The sequence below is a fragment of the Arvicanthis niloticus genome, chromosome 1, assembly GCF_011762505.2.
Source record: "Arvicanthis niloticus isolate mArvNil1 chromosome 1, mArvNil1.pat.X, whole genome shotgun sequence".
In the NCBI taxonomy this organism is placed as follows: Eukaryota; Metazoa; Chordata; class Mammalia; order Rodentia; family Muridae; genus Arvicanthis; species Arvicanthis niloticus.
In genome coordinates, this window is record NC_047658.1 from 71,252,564 (window position 1) to 71,268,876 (window position 16,313).

General features: G+C 44.7%; 1 protein-coding gene and 1 pseudogene across 1 annotated transcript; one reads left to right on the forward strand and one right to left on the reverse strand.

Annotated features, from left to right (window-relative positions):
- Positions 1-2,252: 2,252 nt before the first annotated feature.
- Positions 2,253-5,904, reverse strand: LOC117722298 (folate receptor beta-like). The gene is given in 6 exon segments (XM_034521308.1): positions 2,253-2,308; positions 2,311-2,415; positions 2,418-2,516; positions 2,647-2,782; positions 2,872-3,057; positions 5,764-5,904. Coding segments are annotated over 6 exon segments (723 nt in total).
- A 7,762-nt stretch (positions 5,905-13,666) lies between these two features.
- Positions 13,667-15,861, forward strand: LOC117712363 (large ribosomal subunit protein eL34 pseudogene; annotated as a pseudogene).
- Positions 15,862-16,313: the final 452 nt, after the last annotated feature.

Genomic DNA, 16,313 nt, shown 5'->3' on the forward strand with positions numbered 1-16,313 from the left:
AGGAGTAACGAAGGTGACAGCTGTGTAAACTGTAAAGCGCGACTGGGGACTGAACCGGTATTATTAGCACCGCCCCCGCTCCGGCTACTCCCTCCAAATCAACCAACTTGCGCTTCGGTGGACCAGGTGAGAGCAGGGAGCTCCCAAGACCTAGGCTGCTAAGACCTCCCATCCACCTACCCCTGGGACGGAAAAAGGGACCCGGCGGGAGAAGATGGGGCGGAACCCAAACAGGGCTTTGGCCCGCCCCATTTCCCCCCCCTAAAAAAAGACCTGGATGGTAGTGGCGTCTCCAAGGATTTCTCTTCCTGCCCCGCCCCTCTGCCCCCTGGCTCCTTAAAGGCGCAGGCCTCTAGCCGCTTGCCTACAACCACCAACTCCTAGAGTCTGTCAGGAGCATCCCTTTAACCCGGGAGAGAACTTTCGTTTTGGTAAATTGAACCTGTTGACCGAGCCTGGGGTCAGCCCTGAGGAGTATTCCTCTGTTTAGAGGCTGAGCCAATTTGCATTGGTTTAACCCAACTAGAACAAAAGCCTGAGACGAGATGAGTCCGTAGGGACCTTCCAGACCAGATAAATACAAAAACGGATCCTCCACCCACATACCTGTTTCTCCTGGTCCTGCCAGGGCTTAAATAAAATAACACCCTCCAATCTATACCCAGCAACTCCCGCCGGGAATGGAGGACATAGGAGACTCAGAAATCACCCCAGATCCCGGGGGCGTGCAATGGGATCTTGCTATGCCTGTATTCCCGACCCTCGGGAGGCAGAAGCAAGTGGAACTCTACCTAGTTGTAAGCCAGCTTTCTTGGTCTAGAGTTTCATACCGTCCAAGGCTATATAAGAGATCTGGCCTCGAACAAAGAAAGGCGAACAAGGAGGAGAAAAGCTGTCACAACCCTCCAAAATCAATATATTTACAGTTTCCTGAGAGGACAAAGATGCTAAAGAATGTGTCATTGAGGCAAGATGGCTTAACAGGTAAAGTTGCTTTTGCCAAGTCTGAAGACTTTGAGTTGAACCCCAGGGGCCCACATGGTGGAGGAGACAGCGTGTTGTCCTCTGACTTTCACAACTGTGCCAAGTCATCCATGCAGCGCACACACACCCATGTACACACTCAGAATAAACACAAATACAGTTTAGCCAAAGGACAGAGGATGCTTCTGCCTCTGAGAAGCCTCTAATGATTTCTAACCTTTGGCCTCATCAGCAGGATACAGCATTGAGCAAAATACAAGCTTTTGTTTCTTTTGTATCCTCCAGATTGTCTTCCTAATGGACTATCTTCCTTGTCCAAGGGACCATAAGCCCAGTCAATCTATATCATGGTAGGCAGTGTGAATTTTCACCCCTTTCTCCAGAACCTTTGCTGGACTCCCATTTCCAGCTTTCCCTTTGTAAGCTGAGAACAGAGCTAAGCAGACACATGATGGGAACAGGGGATGTGGATTTTTTTAATTAATTTATTTATTTTATGTATATGAGTACACTATAGCTGTCTTCAGACACATCGGATCCCATTACAGATGGTTGTGAGCCTCCATGTGGTTGCTGAGAATTGAATTCAGAACCTCTGGAAGAGCAGTCAGTGCTCTTAACCGCTGGGCCACCCCTCCAGCCCCCAGAGATGTGTTTTTTATTTTCGTTGGAGACAGTGTCTCTTGTATCCCTTCTTGGACTCAAACTCTCCATGTAACGAAGGATGACACTGAATTCTTCTCCTCCTGTCTCCTCCTCCCAAGTGCTGGGATTACAGACCTGTGCCACCACCTAGGGATTCTTGAATGCTAGACAAGCACTCCTCCAGCTGAGTTACATTCTCGGTCCATGATGACATGTTTGAGAATGGTATAAATAAGAAATCCTGATCTTCCTGTTATTTGAAACCCCAGAAGCAACTAGATTCCTACAGACTACTGAAGTATAGACACTTGGTTCATCCACCTTCTAGGAGAAGGAAACTTATAATGAACATTTATTTATATATATGTGAGGATTCAAACACACTGACCAGAAAGAATCTGTCCCCACCCACTCACAAACTCACAGTGATGATAATTCATTAGGCCCAGATGTGTCATAGATTCATTGAAAATGACTGTTGTAGAAACCCTAAGCCCCAACATGGATCAGAAACTGGATGGCAGAGGAGAGGGGTAGAAGTAGGCTCAAACTTCCTTATTCTTTGAAGAGTTGAACCGAGAACCAAGGGCAGATAGAGGAGAAGTCTAGGGAGAAGACTGGCCTCAGCCAGGGAGCCAAAATGTCAGCACTGGAGCCAGGCTGGGCACAAGAAGTACTACACAGTCCCAGATGTCATAAAGGAAGCGTAGAACTTCACCACTTCCTCATTGGGATTGCCCTGGGTTGAGTCAAACCACATCTGGATGCATTGGCCGCTGCCTCGATAACCTTAGAGTGACTCCAGAGACCCTCACAAAGGCTAGCTGGTGTTGGGAAGTAGTACTGAAATGTGAGGCAGGGGGCTGTGTTTGGGCACTTGTTAATGCCTGCAGGCAAAACCATAATGGGCACAGACATTTAGGCCTAAGGTTAAAACTCATCTCTGGTCACCCCAGAAATTTTAATCTCCCCTTTTCCAAACCTACCTTCGTCTCGATACCCCAAGGAGGTCCTTACCTGAGGTCCAGTCCCAGCCTTTATGCCAGTCTCTCTTGCAGGTAAAGGAGGTGCGACAGGCTTCCCACCACTCCTGACAGTCCTCTTTGCATAAGAGCACATCCAGGAAACGGTCTGTACGCCAGTTCTGATCCACCTAGGTAAAGGGAATATTAGCAGCTATAGCTATAGAGAGACTGAGCCCAAGGGTAGCCCTTCTGAAGTGTGTAAGGGAAGTATCCATACCTGCTGGATCCAAGGCCCAAGGTTGGGGGAGCATACAGGCAAGTGTCTTGGATGAAGTGACCGCTTGTAGGCAGGCGTCATCTTGCCACAGTGACCCCAATTGAAATTGTACAGACTGAAGTGGTTCTTGTATAGCTCCTGGCTGGTGTTGACTGAGTGGCAGGCATTTCTCTTCCATGGACTATACTAATTGGAAAAGGCACGGGGCTGAGTTCCTCTATCCTACTCTGTCCTTTCTGTCGCCTTCCAGCTTGGCTTCACCTGTTCTCCTTGCTTCAGACAGGCCGTTCTGTGAACACTTACCACAAAGGTCCCTCTATCCTAGACCCCCAGAAGTCCCATCTCTAGAGAGATATAATTACCCCAGTATAAGAAAGAGACTAGAGGAGCCTTCTCTTTGGAATAATGGCTCATTTATGATGCATCTCACACTTTATGAAAACTCTTTTCAGCTGGGCATGTTGGCAACATGCCTTGTAATCCCAGAATTCAGGAGGGTGAGGACGGAGGAGGTTCATGAATCCAAGACCAGCCTAGACAACATGGATGAGACATCTCAAAAACAAATTAAACATACCCCATCATGGTGGTACATGCTTACCAAACCAGCACTGGGGGAAAAGTAGAGGCAAGAGAATCAAGAGTTCAAGGTCACCCTCAGTCACATCCTGAGTTAAAAGCCAGCATGGGCTATATAAGACCCTATCTCAGAAAAGCAAAGAAACAAAGAAATAAACTTTTAAAACTCCAAAACAGGGCTAGAGAGATGGCTCAGTGGTTAAGAGCACTGACTGCTCTTCCAGAGGTCCTGTGTTCCATTCCCAGCAACCACATGGTGGCTCACAACCATCTGTAATGGGATCTGATGCCCTCTTCTGTTGTGTCTGAAGACAGCTACAGTGTACTCATATACATAAATTGAAATTTAACAAAATCTTAAAAAAAAAAAAAAAAAAAAAAAAAAAAAAACCAACTCTGAAAGAAGCCAGTCGTGACTTGGAGCGTACCTTTGATCCCAGCAGTTGAGAGACAGAAGCAGCTGGCTCTCTGTGAGTTCAGTGCCAGCCAGATAGCCTAGTCTCCCAGGGGTTTCAGTCTTTTCATTTGTTCATTTACTATTTCATTTCATTTTATTTTATTTTATTTTATTTTATTTTATTTTATTTTATTTTATCTTATTTTATTTTATAGAGACAGAGTTTCTCTGTGTAGCCCTGGCTATCTGTCCTGGAACTCTCTGTAAACCAGGCTGGTCTCAAACTCAGAGATCCACCTGCCTCTGCCTTCTGAGTGCTAGGATCCAAATTGTACACCATCACTGGCTTCATTGTTCACAAACAAAACAACAACAACAAAACAAACAAACAAACAAACAAAAAACCCAATGAGGCCAAGAAGATGGCTCAGTGAGTGAAGAATGACACTAGCCACCAAGCCTGGTGATTAGAGTTCAATCCCCAGAACCCACATGGTAGAAAGAACTGACTCCTGAAAGTTTTCCTTTGACCTCCACACAAATGCTATATGGCACATACATGTGTTCATATGATTAAGCACATGTGTGTCACACATATAGATATAGATAAATACATGTAATAAAGGTCAAATGTCATATTCCGTGTTCTTATTTTATTTTTTTACTATTTTTAAAATGTATGTGTGTCTGCCTACATGTACATACGTACAAACCAGAAGAGGGCATCAACTCTTCTAGACCTGGAATTATAGGTAGTTATGAGCTGCAGTGTGCATACTGGGAACTGAACTCAGGTCTTCTGCAACAGCAGTAAGTGCTCATAGCTGCTAAGCCATCCCTCCAGCCCTATGTTCAATACAGCCCTATGTTCTGTGTTTATATATATATGAATATATACGAATGTATAAACACAGCCACACACATACACACACATATGATATATGTATATATCAGTCCTTCTGGGATAGATATAGCAATCAGCAATAGAATGAACTGTTATACAATGACATAATTACAAATAGGTTTGTTTGTTTGTTTGTTTGCTTGCTTGTTTTTGAGGTAAGGTCTCACTCTGAACCCCCAGCTGGCCTGGAACTCAATTTGTACACTGGACTGCCTTTGAACACAGAGATCTTGCCTCTGCCTCCTGAGCGTTGAGTTTAAAGGTATGTGCCACCTCACCTGGCCAGGTTTTTGTTTTTGATTTTTAACCTTTGATTTTTTTTTCCAGAACATAAAAGAGGATCTAAACATATTTGTCACAAAAAGGCTACACTGAGCTTCTGTCCATTGGCGTAAATGCTTATAGACCATGCGAACTGCAGCCCTCACTGCGGTTATTCCTATAGAGGGCCTTCCCACTTCTGCAATGGGCACTCTGAGGAACTGAGGGTAGAAACCACCTCTTCGGTGGTCTTTGACGCTCCAGTTTCTAGAGATGCTGTCCATAATCCTACCTGAACCCTACCATAAAAGCAAGTCTTGTTGGAGGCTGGAGAGATAGCTCAGTGGTTGAGAACACTGGCTGCTTCTGGGTTCAATTCCCAGTACCTGTATGGCAGCTCACAACTGTCTGTAACTCCAGTTCTAGGGAATCCAACACATATGCAGGCAAAACACCAATGCTTGCTTTAAAAAAAAAATCTGGTTGTGTCTAACCTCAGAGAGTTCGAGGAGTCCCTGTGCTTCCATAGGCCCTTATTTGAGTGATCTAGAGATTACCATCACATGGCCTCACGTGGCCTCTAATTAGAGGTCTCTAATGATCAACTGCTTCATTGACACCATTGTGTCCTCTTCTGGGGAAAGTCCTCAGAAAATCACCTCACTACTTTCCACCGAATCATTTCTGGATGTGGGGGTGTCTGGCTGCTCACCATACCCACCCTCCCATCAGAACCACACTCCAGCAGAACCTGGTCATGCAGCTTGTCCTTGGGGCCTGGTTTTTGGTGCTTGGCATCCATGCAAATGCTGAGCAGGTCTGTTCTGTCCCAGTCACTGCATGTTGTGACCATGTAGACCAAAAACAGGAGTGGTGTCTGTTTCCAAGCCATGTCTTTCTGCCTGTTTATAGGGAGCTACAGTTAGGGAGACCTAGACCGGAGCTGGTGCTTCATTCATTCCCTGACTTGGACTCTCTGTCCCTGTAGTGAAAGACAAGATTGGTTCCTGCTCCTTCAGCATTCAGGTCCTAAGGCTTCCTGAAGCTAGAATAGAGGTCAGCAAGAAGGCTCTCTTCCCCCATGGCCCCATAGCATGGGAGGTTTATAAAAGGAGCAGAGCTTCCCGAGCTAGAGGAGATGGGATGCCCCATGCTCTCATCTTCTTCCTGGACCTTACAACGTGGAGTTAAATAGTTCAGGTCCCTACTGCTTGCTACCTTGAAAAGGGCCAGGGACACATAGATCCTTCATCCTGTCACTGGAGGTTCTCAGCACTCCACTCTGTATCAGCTGGGTCATCATGTCAGCCGAGAAATCCTGTTAGCCCTGAGGGAGGTGGTGACCCAAACCTGCCGAGTTCTCCAGATTGGCAGGAAGATCAAGTGACATGGGCCGCAGGATGGTGTGGTTAGAGGGTACACAAGAAAGAGTGCTGCTTTGTAAAGCTCTGTTTCCTCAGTCTTTTCCTTTCTGTTCTCCAAAAGCCCTTCTGCCCTGCACCTCATCCTGGCACTGGCATCTGCAGCAAAAGCATCAGACCCAACCTAAACCGCTCAAAAGGAAACACATACAAAACAAAATCAGGGGCAATTGGTGATACATGCCTACAATCCCAGTACATGGAGGAGCAGGGAGGGGGAAGGGTTGTGGGTTTTAGGCCAATCTGTGATACATAGTGAGAATTTGTGGTCCCCTTCCCCAAAAAAGTAATGACCTAAAAACTGAAGGACAGTATAAAAAATCTCTCTTGGAACTGGCAAGATGTATTAGCATGTAAAAACACTTGCTACCAAATCTATTGACCTGAGTTCCACCCCTGGAACCTGTGTGGTAGCAGTAAAGAGCTGAATCCCTACATACACATACATACAACATACATACATATATACATACATACATACATACATACCACACACACGAACACAGCCAATCAATTATTCATTCAATAATGTAATGTGGGAAGTTTTTGAAGGTTTGGATTTTGACTGAGAGATATGTTCCTTCTTAGCACAAGTCTGCCAAGTCCTCCAAATGCCCTCACCCATTTGGAAGATCTTACCTGAATGTCCTTGGTTTCTAGGAGTACACATAGGGGTATCTGAGCTGGCTTCTCCCTAGATCAGACCCTGAGCAGTCCCCATAGTCTTTGTCCACAGCCCAGCACAGAAACTTTGGTGAGCACAGAATAAAATATCCTCATTCAACACTTGTGTTCTTCCTTCTCTGGTTAACCCCACCCTGCTCCGGACTCCCATGAGCCATTCAGTCTAGTCTTTTCGGTTTTCAGGTTTTCATTCATCTCTTCACTTAAAAAATTATTTTCACTTATATGCATGTGCCATGTGTATGCAGGTTGTCCATCGTGGTCAGAGGAGGGCATGGGATCCACGGGAGCTGAAGTTACAGGAGGTTGTGAGCCACGCTAATGGAGCGCTAGAGACCAAACTCTAGCCCTGTGGAAAAGTATGAAGTGTTCCTAACTGCTGAAGCACCATCCCTCCACCCCTTTCCTCTTGTTGAATTACCCACTCCAGAACTCACACACTCCACAACCACTAGCATCTGGACAACTATCCATCCAGAGGGAATCTGCAGCATACTCAGGGTGGTTTCTGGGACAGGGCTATCTTGACGGAGGTATACCCTGACTGAGAAGATGCCAGGCTGTAAGGTCATGCCAATAGGGCCCTGTGAGAGATCCACACCTTTAAAGGCTCTCAGGCGTCACCTAGACTTTACCAAATTGTAATTGGCTCCCCAGAACATTTTTGAGAAATATACATGTAAAAGCCTGGTGCATCCTGCTTATGCTTAAACTTATTTCTATCAACATACGTTGAGAGTGGACATGGGCCGGGCGGTGGTGGAGCACGCCTTTAATCCTAGCACTTGGGAGGCAGAGGCAGGAGGATTTCTGAGTTCAAGGCCAGCCTGGTCTACAGAGTGAGTTCCAGGACAGCCAGGGCTACACAGAGAAACCCTGTCTCAAAAAACAAAAAACAAACAAAAAAAGAGAGAATTATTTATTTATTTTATGTATATGAGTATACTGTAGCTGTCTTCAGACACACCAGAAGAGGGCGTCAGATCCCATTACGGATGGTTATGAGCGCTGGGCAGTGGTGGCGCACGCCTTTAATCCCAGCACTTGGGAGGCAGAGACAGGCGGATTTCTGAGTTCGAGGCCAGCCTGGTCTACAGAGTGAGTTCCAGGACAGCCAGGACTACACAGAGAAACCCTGTCTCAAAAAACCAAAAAAAAACAAAAAAACAAAACAAAACAAAAAAACCGGATGGTTATGAGCCACCACGTGGTTGCTGGGAATTGAACTCAGAAGAATGGTTAGTGCTCTTAACCATTACCCTATCTCCTTCTTTATCTTCTGAGACCCCAAAGCTCACCCCCATAGGAGCACACTTCCTCTAACAAGACCACACCCACTCCAACAAGGCCACATCTCCTGTGGTGCCACTCCTTATGGGCCAAGTGTTAAAACACATGAGTCTATGGGGACTATACCTAGTCAAAACACTACAACATGTATGTGTACCACAGGCCTGCAGTAACCTCAGAGACCAGAAGAGGGTATAGGATACCCTGGAACCAGAGTAAAAGATGGTTTTGAATTGACAAGTCGTTAGCAATCGATCCTAAGCCATCCTTCTAGCCCCATCTTAACTCTTCACAACTACATTCATCCTGAGTAGTCATTCAAGTCGCTTTGGAGCCCAATCACCCTAACTTTTTCATCCCACAGAACTGAGACTCTGGAGTTAGACCTGGAGGTGCACACCTATATTCATAACTCTTCAGGAGGCTGAAGCAGGGAGCACAAGTCCAAGACCAGTCCAGGCTACAGAAACAGAGATCAAGGCTAGCATGGGAAACAGTGAAACTCTTGTCTCAAAACGAACACTAAAAAGAGGGCTATGGATACAGTTCAGGAGTAAGGCTACAGATTCAATCCTCCATACCCATACGGTGTGTGTGTGTGTGTGTGTGTGTGTGTGTGTGTGTGTGTATTCATGTGTGGCTGGATGCATATGGATATGTGTAGATGATAAAAGTACACGCGCATATGGAGGCCAGAAGACAACCCTAAGTGCGTTCCTCACATGCTGTCAATGTCTTTGTTTTAAGACAGAGCTTCTCCTGGAGCTCACCTAGTGTGCTATGCTGTCTCTGCCTCCCCAATACTAGAATCATAAGCATGCTCTGTGATACCCAATTTTCTCCTGCATATCTGAGATGGAATTGGAATTCAGGTCTTCATAATTTTTTACAAAAATTTCACCTAGTGAGCTCCCTTGGTCACAATCCCTAGTACTGAAGCAGCAAGCAAACAGTGGTTCCAAATCCATGAGATGTTCTGGCTGCTTCTCCTTCCTCCAACCACTGTCAGTCACGTTCTGGTTTTTGTTTCCTATGAAAGTTCACTACTTTAGGCACCTCGTGCAGCATCTGTGTATGTGACCAGCTTGTTTCACATAGGAAAACTTAAGTTGAGCCAGGCATAGTGGCTCATGTTTGTAATCTTAGCACTTTGGAGACCGAGGCAGGGAGATTTCTATGAGTTTAAGACTAGCCTGAACTAAAGACTGAGTTCCAAAGACTAACCTGGACTTCTGAGTAAAGCTCTTTCTCAAAGGCCAAGAAACAAACTACAAAAGACTCATCCAGGGCTGGGGATGGCTCAGTGGTGATTAAGAGCATGTACTGCAGCCACTCACGGTGGTGCACACCTTGATCCCAACACTCGGGATGCAGAGGCAGGTGAATTTCTGGCTAGCTGGTCTATAGAGCAAGTTCCAGAACAGAAAAACTCTGTCTTGAGAAAAACAAAAAATACAAGACAAAACAAAACAAAAAACCAAGAGCATATATATAGCTCTTCCTAAGGACCCAAGTTTGATTGTTAGCATACCTACATTGGACTGTACACAAACACCTGTACCTCCAACTCCTGAGCATCTAAGGCCTCTGGTCACATGCACGTGCTCACACACAGACACACACCTACAGACATCTGATTTCTTCTGGGTTGTAAGAATATGTCAGCTGGAAGCCTGAGTTATTTCCATTCCCTCATTTTCCTTCATTCCCCAATATCCAGTTCTCCAAGCTGAGGGATAGTATTCACTAATGACAGCCATGCATTGCTCCGTGACAAAGACACACTGAAAAAACGAGTCAGTGGACAGTTCTCTCATTGTACAAACATCATTGAATGCACTCTGGATCAGTCACTCCAGGTGACATCTGGATGCAGTCAAGAGATGCAAACACAAGATCTGGGAGGCATTCTGGTGTGTGTGTGTGTGTGTGTGTGTGTGTGTGTGTGTAGGATCATAACTACTGTAAATATCAAAAGTATAGCATAGTAAGCCAGGCATGGTAGTACATGCCTAGAATCCTATATAGGATACAGAATAAGACCCTATCTCAAAACAACGAAAAACTTGAAAGGGCTGGAGAGATGTTCACCAGGTAAAAGAGCTTGTCACTCAAGCCTGATAACCTCAGCTTGGTCTCCAGAAGCAGAGTGGAATAAGAAAACAGACTCCTAACAGTTGTCTCCTTTCCTCCAACTACACATGCTTGCTTACATAATAAATAAAATTAAGGAAATGTAATTCATTTTCATGTATATTCATTGTTAGCTTACAGGTACATAGCTCACTCTGGTGTAGTGTTATATTCAGTAAGCAGCACAATCATGATGTTGAGTACAACCTCGGCCATGTAATGAAAACTTCTCAAAAAGGGTGGAGGGGCTGGAAAAATAGCTTAGCATAGCAGAGTCCTCCCTGCTCTCCCAGGGGACCCAACAGACTTCCCAACTCCAGGGGATGGCCTTTGTGTATGCCTCTGTGTGTATGTGTGTGTGTGTGTGTGTGTGTGTGTGTGTGTGTGTGTGTGTGTCCTGGAACTCACCATATAGACCAGGCTGGCCTTGAGACATTACACTTTTTTTTTTTAATTTATTTTATGTATGAGTACACTGTAGCTGTCTTCAGACACCAGAAGAGGGCATTGAATCCCATTACAGATAGCTGTGAGCCACCTTGTGGTTGCTGGGAATTGAACTCAAGACCTCTGGAAGAGCAGTCAGTGCTCTTTAAACACTGAGCCATCTCTCCAGCCACCCCCTCCCACCCCAGACATTACACTTTTGATTGATCCTCTTAGCTGTTCCCACCTCAAACCAGTGCCATGATTACAGGTCCTGAACCACATGCATTTCCTCCCTTTATTCTAATAATATAATCAAATGATTTGGGGTATTAAGCCTTAACTTTCTTCCCCAGGATAAATCCTACTCGGTATTAGAGTGAAGTACTTTGGGCATATTCCAGAGTTTAGTTTCCTAGTAATCTATTGAGAAGATTTGCAACCTTATTAATGGAGGATACTAGTTACTGGTCCTCAGTTTCCCTTCTTTCTGGTGTCTTGATCCAGTTTTGTACCAGGATAATAGGAGGACACATTGTTCATCTACTTATTTGGAAGAGTTTCTGAAATGCTATATGTTTGTGTGTGTGTCATTATTGGTTCTTTTCTGGTACTGAGATTTGAACCCAGGACCCCACATATACAAGGCAAACAAAAAGTGTTGGCTTTTATTATTCTTCAGATATTTGGTAGACCTCTGAGGCCTCCCTAGCCTGGAAGGTTCTTGTGGAGAGTTACAAGAGAATTAAGTGGTTCCTCGGCTGTAAGCCTACTCCACCTTTAGTAGTTGGTATCTTCATAAGGATTTGTACCTGGCTGGGCAGGTGGGACATGTCTTTAATCCTAGAGCTTGGCAGGCAAAAGCAGGCAGATCTCTGAGTTTGAGGCCAGCCTGGTCTACAGGGTGAGTGAGTTCCAGGACAGCCAGAGCTACTCAGAGAAACTCTGTCTCAAAAAAAAAAAAAAAAAAAGAAGGAGGAGGAGGAGGAGGAAGAGTAGGAAGAGGAAGAGGAAGAGGAGAATCCTCTGTACCTCTAGGGGATATAGCTTAGTGGTAGAGTGCATGACAGCATGCATGAGGTCCTAGGTTCAATACTCAACAGCAGAAAAATAAATAACGCAGTAAGGCCTAGCAAGATTCCGTAGGCTCACAATCATCTGTACCTCCAGTTCCAGGGGATCCAACACCTTCTTCTGTCCTTCTCAGGTACCAGGTACTCACATGGTACACAAACACACATGCTGGCAAAATAAAATAAGAATAAATAATACTGCCCAGCAGTGGTGGCACACTCCTTTAATCCCAGCACTTGAGAGGCAGAGGTAGGCAGATTTCTGAGTTTGAGGCTAGCCTGGTCTACAGAGTGAGTTCCAGGACAGCCAGGACTACACAGAAAAACCCTGTCTCAAAAAGAAGAAGAAGAAGGAGAAGGAGAAGGAGAAGGAGAAGGAGAAGGAGAAGGAGAAGGAGAAGGAGAAGGAGAAGGAGAAGGAGAAGGAGAAGGAGAAGGAGAAGGAGAAGGAGAAGGAGAAGGAGAAAGAAATAAAACTTAAAGAGAGAGAGGTTTTATGTGAGCACAACACCTGGGCTTTTGCAGAGATAATTTCTACTGACTACCTTTTCCTCTTTTCTTTGTATACCAGCCACCCTCTTTTTGGCTGTTGAAAACTGGCTTTTAAGATAATTCATTGGGAAAAAGCAGTTTTCACTGCCTTTGCAGTTCTTCCCAAGTGCTGGCTGGTCTGAGGATCCTTGAGGTCCAGAATCTTCGTGGGGCTTCTCTAGACATGGGGGTTACCGATTGTCTGTGGACTTCTAGATCCCCAGGGTTGCACCAAATGTTTCTTTAGCCATCTCACTTCCTTTAAGTCTTTTGCTTGGTCTCATGTTTACCTTATCCTTATTCCTGCCTTTGACAGCTAGAAGGTAAACTTATGGTTGTACATATACTAACGGTTTGCACAAACACTATAAAATTGTTCACCGTGTGAGCCACAAGTTAGATCAAATAAAGACTAGCCTTGTGAATGATAGCTAATTTTATTTTTTTCTTTTCTTTATTTATTTTGAGACAGGATCTGACTATATTGCCCAAACTAGTCTCTAATCCCCAAGTCCAACAAATCAAGTAGCTAGGAGTTCATGCCCAGGGCATGGCACCCAAAATGAATGGGACTTTTAAGGGGGACAGCAGGGGGGTTGAGGAGTATGAACTGTCCATAGACAGGGGAGACTCCGAACCCATTCTGCCCCCTCTAGTGGCTGCCAGGACGTTATCACAGCAATGGTACTAAGACTTGATTTTTGAAAGTGTCTACTGTGGAGTTGAGTTTCTGAAACACAGACAAACAAGAAACAAGTAAGACTGCCACATAGTTCACTGTTCCTACTGAGATTTGGCCAGTTTTCTTTCTTTCTTTTGTATTTAAGATTTGAATTTTTCTGTGTAGATGTGTGTGTGTAGCACAAATTCCTGGTACCAATTTCTGTCTCAGTTGCTTTCCATAGCTATGATAAAAACCATGACCAAGCCGGGCGGTGGTGGCGCACGCCTTTAATCCCAGCACTTGGGAGGCAGAGGCAGGCCGATTTCTGAGTTCGAGGCCAGCCTGGTATACAGAGTGAGTACCAGGACAGCCAGGACTACACAGAGAAACCCTGTCTCGAAAAAACCAAAAGAAAAAAAAACCCAAAAAACCATGACCAAAAGCCAATTGGTGAGGAGTGTTTATTTCATTTTACAATGTCCATTTGTCATCATGAAGTGAAGTCAGGGCAGGAACTAAAGTCAAGAATTCTATCTGGGATGATGATGGAGAGGTGTTACTTGCTGGCTTGCCCTCCAGGGCTTGCTCAGTCTGCTTTCTTATATAGCCCAGGGACACAAATGTGTGTGTACCACATGCATACCTCATGCCCTCAGAAGTAAGAAAAGGGCATTAGATCTCCTGGAACTGGAATTATAGATGTTTATGAGCCACATGTGAGTGATGGGAACTAAACCAGGTCCTCAGCAAGAGCAGTCAGTGTTCTTAACCACTGGTGTACATGAGCCAGAGATAAGCCAGCTATTGTCCAGCCCATAATAGTTTTTTGAGACAGAATCTCCCTGTGTAGTCCCAGTTGGCCCAGAACTCTCTATACAGACCAGGCTAGCCTCCATCATACCTGGCTCCCCACAGCCATGTTTTTCCTTCCATTTTTGAAAACAGGTTAATTCCAAGAGTTCTGGAAAACCCGACACTGACACTTGCCAGGGTTCTTGCTGCTTTGCAGGAGGAATGGATTCTCAGGTGTCCTTCCCCTGTCCTTCGAGGAGTGCTAGCTCAGATTACTTCTATTTTAAGAAGTATAAAGCTTTAAATGATATTGGTAGCCCAGAGTGTGGTCTATTCTTAACACGAAGAAATAAAAGTAGTTTTGTTTCCTCTGTGTGTTTCCCCCTGACTACAGCAGTTACATCCTTACGCAACCTAAAAGCGAGATTTCACTTCTCAAAAAATCTGTTATTTTTTAGTTAGGTTTTTGTGTGTGTGTGTGTGTGTGTGTGTGACTCATGTCAAGTTCTCAGATCATGCTTTAACATAATCCAGTGGGAGAGCTCTACACTCTACAGAAGTTACAACTGTTTGTATGTTTGTTCGTTTTGCTTGGGATTGAACTCGAGGATTTGTTTATGTTAAACAAGAGTTCTACCACTCAATTAAATATAGCTGGGTGTAGTGGGACACCTTTCATCTCAGCACTCAGGAGGCAGTGATAGCTGGATCTCTGTGAGTTTGAAACTAGTCTGGTCTACAGAGTGACTCCCAGGACAGCCAGGGGTATAGAGAACCCCCATCTCAAAACAAACAAACAAAATATGGGGGTGCTCATCCCCACTAGACAGTTATATAAAATAAAAAAATGTGACTGCGATTCTGGGTCTTCCTAGACAGATAAAAGAACCCCCATGCTCACACGCAAGGGCTTACATGGTCACTATTAATTCTATTGCCAAGCTAAATAATTTCTTTTGAGATTTTAAAAAAACTTGGGTTTATAGAGTTGCATAGTTATATATACTTTATATTCGCTTGCATGTATGTCTGTGCACCTTGTGCACGCAAGGGTTACAGAAGCCAGAAGTGGGCACTGGATCCTCTGGAACTGGAGTTACAGACAGTTGTTGGCTACATATGGGGGTACTGAGAATATAAGCCAGCTGTGGTGGTACACACTGTAATCCTAGCACTCAGAAGGCAAATACAAGATTGGAACTTTGAAGCCAATCTTAGAATGTGATAATAAGGGAGGTGGAGAGATGGTTCAGTGGTTAAGAGCACTGGCGGCTCTTCCAGAGGTCCTGAGTTCAATTCCCAGCAACTACATGGTGGCTCACAACCATCTGTAATGGGATCCAATGCCCTCTTCTGGTGTGCCTGAAGACAGTGAACATTAAACAAATCTTTAAAATCTTAAAAAAAAAAAAAAAGAATGTAGTAATAAGCTTCCAAGGACAGTAGGAAGGACAGTAGGAAGGACAGTAGGACAGTGCTCAGAGGCGCTCGGGACGACCCAGTGTTTGACATACCATCAAAGCTACAATAAAGCCTCTAACAAAACTAGTCTGTCTCAAACAGGATTGTTTACTTGTCCACCAAGAAGCTTGGGAAAGCAATTAAATCCGAATGCAGCAGCGTGTGCCCAGGCAGACTGCAAGGGACTTGTGCTGTGAGACCCAAAGTCCTTATGAGATTGTCTAAGACAAAGCAGCAGGTCAGCAGGGCTTGTGGCGATTCCATGTGTGCCAAGTGTGTCCGAGACAGGATCAAGCGGGCTTTCCTTATTGAAGAGCAGAAAATCTCTTGTAAAAGTGTTGAAGGCACAAGCTCAGAGTCAGAAAGCAAAGTAAATGTGCAGCTTTTTTAAGTAATAAAAACAAGACTTGGTCTACAGAAAAAAACAAAACAAAAAAAATCCCAAAAGAATGTAATAATAAGTTGGTTAAATTGGATGAGAACACTAAGCCTCCTTCCTGTCTTCTTCCTCTTTTCTTTTTTTGTTTTGTTTTTCAAGAGAGGGTTGGTTTGTGTTTTTTTTTTTTTTTTTTCTGTGTAGCCCTGGCTGTCCTAGAACTTATTCTGTAGATCAGGCTAGCCTCAAACTCTCAGAGATCTGCCTGTCTTTGCCTCCAGAGAACTGGGATTAAAGGGAGTCACCACTCCCTGGCCTCTTTTTGCTCTGATATTGGAAATTATCACTAGATGGTTTCTATTTTCTCCCCCAGTCTACCTAAAGATCCCTCCCACAGTTTACTGACAGGAAACGGACTCACACAACTGACATCACTGCCTTAAACTAACA